The following is a 5,107-nucleotide window of genomic DNA, read 5'->3' as shown; positions in this document are numbered from 1 at the left end:
GTAGACGTATGTTTATGAACTGGTTTTGTGAGAGGAATTTAAGCACATTGTGTTTGTGGATACTTGCAGCTCAGCTGTAGATCAGATTACATTCTGAGACAACTTATGTGGGAAAACAGAACCTTCCAATGTTAATCAGTCCAGCTGAAGACCAGGGATCTGCTGGGAGTCAACTTAAGAAAACACATCCTGACAGTATGTCTGCTACTTAAAATGTGTTGAAGTGAAGCAGGAAGACAGACTGATCAATAGATTCAGGAGGTTTCGTGTCAGTCCAATATGCACACAGTAAATAAGTAATAAAAGCATATTTAAATCTATGATAGACAACGTATGTGTGAATCATGACGTTTCATTTCATATCTTTTCCAGCTTGTCCTGAAGAGCTTTTGACATGACATATTCCAAAAGGCTGTGTAAAAGGTCTGGGTTGTCCCCTGCCCTCTCCCAGCCCCAGAAAAGTGGGAGTCTCAGTATCTGCTCCACTCCCCCCTCCCTTTATAAGAGTCTGGGTGAGCGATCTCCCACTGGCCCGTCCTCAGTGAGGGACACAGTGGGGAGCGGTGCGCGCATACCGTCCTCACTTTTACGCACGGCTCCGGTTGCTCCGTGTGCGTAAAGGCGCTTTCCCTCCGTGATGGCGTTCGCCATGCTCCGGCCGGTGTCCACGCATCTCTTCTCCTACCCTGCGGATCTGACCTTGGTGTCGGACGACGAGGAGGGGGACCGCAGCGGGAGCGACGGCAGCACCGACCAGGGCTACGGCTGCTGCGGGGTCTCCGGCGGCGGCGTGGTGGTCCGGCAGCGGAACGCCGCGAACGCCCGGGAGAGACACCGGACCCAGAACGTGAACACGGCCTTCACGGCTCTGCGGACGCTCATCCCCACCGAGCCGGTGGACAGAAAGCTCTCCAAGATCGAGACGCTGCGCCTGGCGTCCAGCTACATCTCGCACTTGGCCAACGTGCTCGTGGTCGGGGACGGACGAGAGGACGGCCAGCCGTGTCTGACGGCGGTCTACAAGGAGGTGACGGGGGCTGGAGGGGGCAAACCGCCCCGGGCCATCTGCACATTCTGTCTGAGCAACCAGCGCAGAGCGGTGAGAGCCTCAACCGGACCTGGCCTTCAGTCTGCACACTGAGTTGGACTCCGTCACTCCTCCACCCCATCTCCGTCACTGCTCCATCACTCCTCCAAGCGACAATGCTTCTCTCTCTCTCTCTCTCTCTCTCTCTCTCTCTCTCTCTCTCTCTCTCTCTCTCTCTCTCTCTCTCTCTCTCTCTCTCTCTCTCTCTCTCTCTCTCTCTCTCTCTCTCTCTCTCTCTCTCACACACACACGTCACCAAACTGTCTTCACCAAGCTCACCTCAGCTTCTAAAGTGTAATCTAGTATATTAAACGGCACACTGCTGGTGATAGAACGACCAATAATTGACAAAACTACACACAAAGTAGTTTAAATTATTTTTAATTGTTTATTTCTTATCATAGTTCCCAGTAATCTATGGTTTTTGTTGAGACCTGAATCTGTTTATATGCTCACATCATCATAAGGACCCAAATAAATCTGGTGTTGTGATAAGCTTCAGCCTTCACAACCAGACATCTGGATCAAGTGTGCATGCTGAAGAAAGACGGATGGATGCAATTTTAGGGCTAATGTTGATTTGGGTTAGTGTGGATGAGGCTAAATAGCTGGGGCTTCTGAATCTGTTGGACTGTATTGTGTAATGTTGTGTTGCGACCGCTGTGTTTGACCTGATACCATCTGTGACCCAGTGAAATGATATTATATAATATAATAATCAAACTCCAATCTCTTGGGATTGGGTTTATTTTCAGGAGCCCTATCATTTGGTGCATGATCATATCCTTTAAAGGAAAACATGGCTTTCATTCATTGGAGTGTGTTATGTAATGGTACTGAACTTTTACATGGGGGGGGGGGGGGCAACAGGCTATGCTATGGGGTCAGGGGAATCCCTTCTGCGACAACTAGAACATAGGAAATGGATGAATGGCAGGTTTATTTTACTAAAGAATGTGGCCCACTGTCCCACGCTGGCTGAGAGGTTGTGTTGATGAGTGCAGGTCTTTTCCTCACGTACACTGTGCTGATGCCAGTTTGCTTCTCTGTCCACAGGTCAAGGACAGAAGAGACTGCGTGAAGATGCACGGGAGCAGCGTGAGACAAATCAGCCGGCGGTGAGAGGTCCTGACGGGGAGTAGGATGGATTTATCCCTCACTGTGGAGCAGCCGCTCCTCCGGGCTTCAAGAGTCTCGGAGGCCGAACCGTCTCAACAGAGCTGTCCTGAGCCTGTCGGGGGTTTTCCTCACTTCACTCAGTGTGGCCCAGACAATCAACCTTTCTGGAAGTCAGTCGCAACGGTCTGCCATCGTCGTTCCCGCAGGCTCTCCTCTGATTCAAAGTTTGGCGTTGCAGCAAAACCGCTGGAAGGTGGTGCAACGTCACCAAGCTGGCACGTTCTGCACCGCAGCGAGACTCCTTATGTGGCCTGCGATGTGTCTGACGCTTCATCGCATGCATTTCTGCATCGGTACTCTGGTGAACGGGATCAGTGAAATAACAGAGCAGAGCAGATTTTCTTGGAGACGGGCTGTGATTGCTCTGGTGTTCATGCTGCTGCTTCACCATGTGTGGCAGGAGAGAACGAGCTGGTATTGTGTGTGAGGCATGAGTCCAAAACCTAATATGTCAGTCAATACAATGTTGAATTACAAATGGATTTACATTCTTGCACAGTCAGTGTAAAGCAGGGGCCACATCAACCTGATCTGACCTCTGGAGGCCCAACAAGTCAAACGTAACATATTAAACTGCAGATATGGACAAATGCAAAGTCTTTCCTTCTTTTGATTCTTTTATAACTGCAAGAATTTGCTAGTCTATTCTGAAATCAGATATTATTATATTTACAAAAAAAAACCCTCAGTCACCTGTATCTGGATGTCGTATTCGGGATTAAAACAATTTGTCATCATCTGGAAATTGTTTTGAGTTTACGTGTCTAAAGTATCATTTCACACAAGTTGGACTCATTGTTTTATTGTGAAAGGCGTTGCGTCATGTGACCTCCACAGGTGCATTAATATGCTGAGGGTCAAATTCTGACCAAGGGAGGTTTTGAAATGTCATTTTTTGCCAATCGAGTGTTTTTAGATCAGCCTCTGTCAGTTTTCATTTTTAATACTTCCCACTTCAAAAGTCACATGGCGGACCGGATTAGATCGTCTGGTGGGCCGGTTCTGGCCCTGGGCCGCATGTTTGACACCCCTGGTGTGAAGGGACTCCGATCTCACACCCCAAAAGGAACAATCTGCAACTGTATTTAGAAAATTCAGTCAATTCTTGTTTAAAATCTGAGTGAGCCGGCTGCTTTACAATCTCACCTCTCTGAAAGGAAACCCAGACTACATTTATTTTAAATGACTGAAGAAAAACAATAAGTCAAGTAACAAGTTTCCCTGTATATTTCATAATGGGAGAGAAGTCAACGACTACATTTCTTTGATCAATGTAATGAATGACAAGCATAACTAAAACCAGTAATAGTATAACTGTTAAACGGCATCAGATATAAAATACAACATGAAACTTATGACATCTAAAAGTTCTTCAACGTGAAAAGAGTTCAAACAGTTGACAATGTTAAAATGTTAGAAATAACACACGACTGCGTTCTCATTGTGAAGGTTGAAGCTGTTCCGCGGCTGATTGTGAATTTCATTTGGTGGAAAGTGGAAAAAAACCCACAGCTTTCAGTCATGAAGATCTCTGAGCGTGTATGTTTTACACCATTTGTACATGTTTTAATCTACTTGTAAATTAAATGTATTTTTCCATAAGGAAACACACTGTGGTGATTCAGACTGTGTCCCTGTTCCTGCTGCTTTCTCCGTGTCACTGGAAACCTGCCTGTGGATCCGACTGGAGTTTCACTGTTCGATTGCGACTGAGCTCAGAAATGTGACAAAGGGGAAGTAATGGGTGGTTTTGTGAGCGGCGGTGTCCAGCGGCGTGGCTCCGGCAGGGTGCTGAGCCAGTGAGGAAGGCATGGATCAGTGTCAGCTCGCTCTGGGAAAAAAAAAAAAAGTCAAAGCAAAACAGGAAAAACACCAACGAGTGCTGTTGGATCTATTGTGGTGACTGATGATTACTCATCAGGGAGTGAAGCACATTACTGGAGCCAAGCCAGCAGAGGAAGACCTTCAGAGTTTGGTCTGACTTTGCTTCAGAATCTCCTGCTGGGGAAAGAAAAACAAAACCAAAAAAAAGCAGTTTATTTGCTCTACTTGATTCTGCGGGATCTTCTGGTTTTTATGGTCCAAAACGTCCTCCGGAGCCGTGTGTGCTTGGGATTCCAGGGAAATACAGAAATGTGAGGGTTGATTCTTTTTTTTTGGGACATTTGTGCTCTGGTAGTAAATCTGTGCAGTGGGGATCCACATGTGGTGTTGATCAGTCACAGCTAATATCAGTTCGCACCCTGTGTGCCGATAATACAGCTGCTGAGGAATTAAAGCAGTGGATATGCACAACTGCACACGAGTCCTTTTTAAACAGGGCCCGCGGCATGAAGCTGCAGAGTCTGAAAAATACCAATAAACAAAGGTTCTCCCACAAAAGCAGTTCTATTAGGATTAGTAGACGTAACAATTTGTGAAAGTAGCTGAAGAATCAGCAATGCAGCACAGCTGGTTGAAATAAAGCGCAGCAGGATTTATAAAAGGTTTCAGATTGAACAACAATAAAGACAGAATATATCTATCAAACCTGAAGCAGGCTGGCATCTTTAACTTGTAAAGTAAAGTGACTCATCATCATCATCATTGGGTGAAACACCATCAGCTTCCTTCCAGATTTCCACTCATGAAACTTGTCAAATGTGGTTTGATTCAGTCACCAGGAGCAAAACACTTCCAAACCTTTAGCAGGACTGAAAATGAACAATTAAATAAGATTATGCAAAACTGCCAGGGGTGAGTGGTTCTTCCATTCACACTGTGTTCACGCCGAGGCAAATTCTCATTTATTCTGTTCACATTCTTTCAGACAGAGTTTGATTTATTCATTGAACTGGATCC

The 5,107-nt window shown here is 46.2% G+C and overlaps 1 protein-coding gene across 1 annotated transcript; it reads left to right on the top strand.

Annotated features, from left to right (window-relative positions):
* Positions 1–561: 561 nt before the first annotated feature.
* On the top strand, positions 562–2,840 carry LOC308128838 (transcription factor 15-like). Its single transcript, XM_080494518.1, has 2 exons — positions 562–1,099; positions 2,144–2,840. Exons 1-2 carry the CDS (start codon positions 638–640, stop codon positions 2,207–2,209), a joined length of 528 nt encoding a protein of 175 aa, XP_080350644.1. The 5' UTR covers positions 562–637; the 3' UTR covers positions 2,210–2,840.
* Positions 2,841–5,107: the final 2,267 nt, after the last annotated feature.

The sequence above is a fragment of the Blennius ocellaris genome (genome assembly GCF_963422515.1).
Source record: "Blennius ocellaris genome assembly, chromosome: 4".
In the NCBI taxonomy this organism is placed as follows: Eukaryota; Metazoa; Chordata; class Actinopteri; order Blenniiformes; family Blenniidae; genus Blennius; species Blennius ocellaris.
This window is presented reverse-complemented; position numbering and strand designations above follow the sequence as displayed.

Excerpts from the sequence above, each read along its gene's own strand:
- LOC308128838 (XM_080494518.1), top strand. The coding sequence starts at position 638 with ATGGCGTTCGCCATGCTCCGGCCGGTGTCCACGCATCTCTTCTCCTAC. Across the intron at positions 1,100-2,143 it reads TGAGCAACCAGCGCAGAGCG|GTCAAGGACAGAAGAGACTG; the intron begins GTGAGAGCCTCA and ends CTCTGTCCACAG.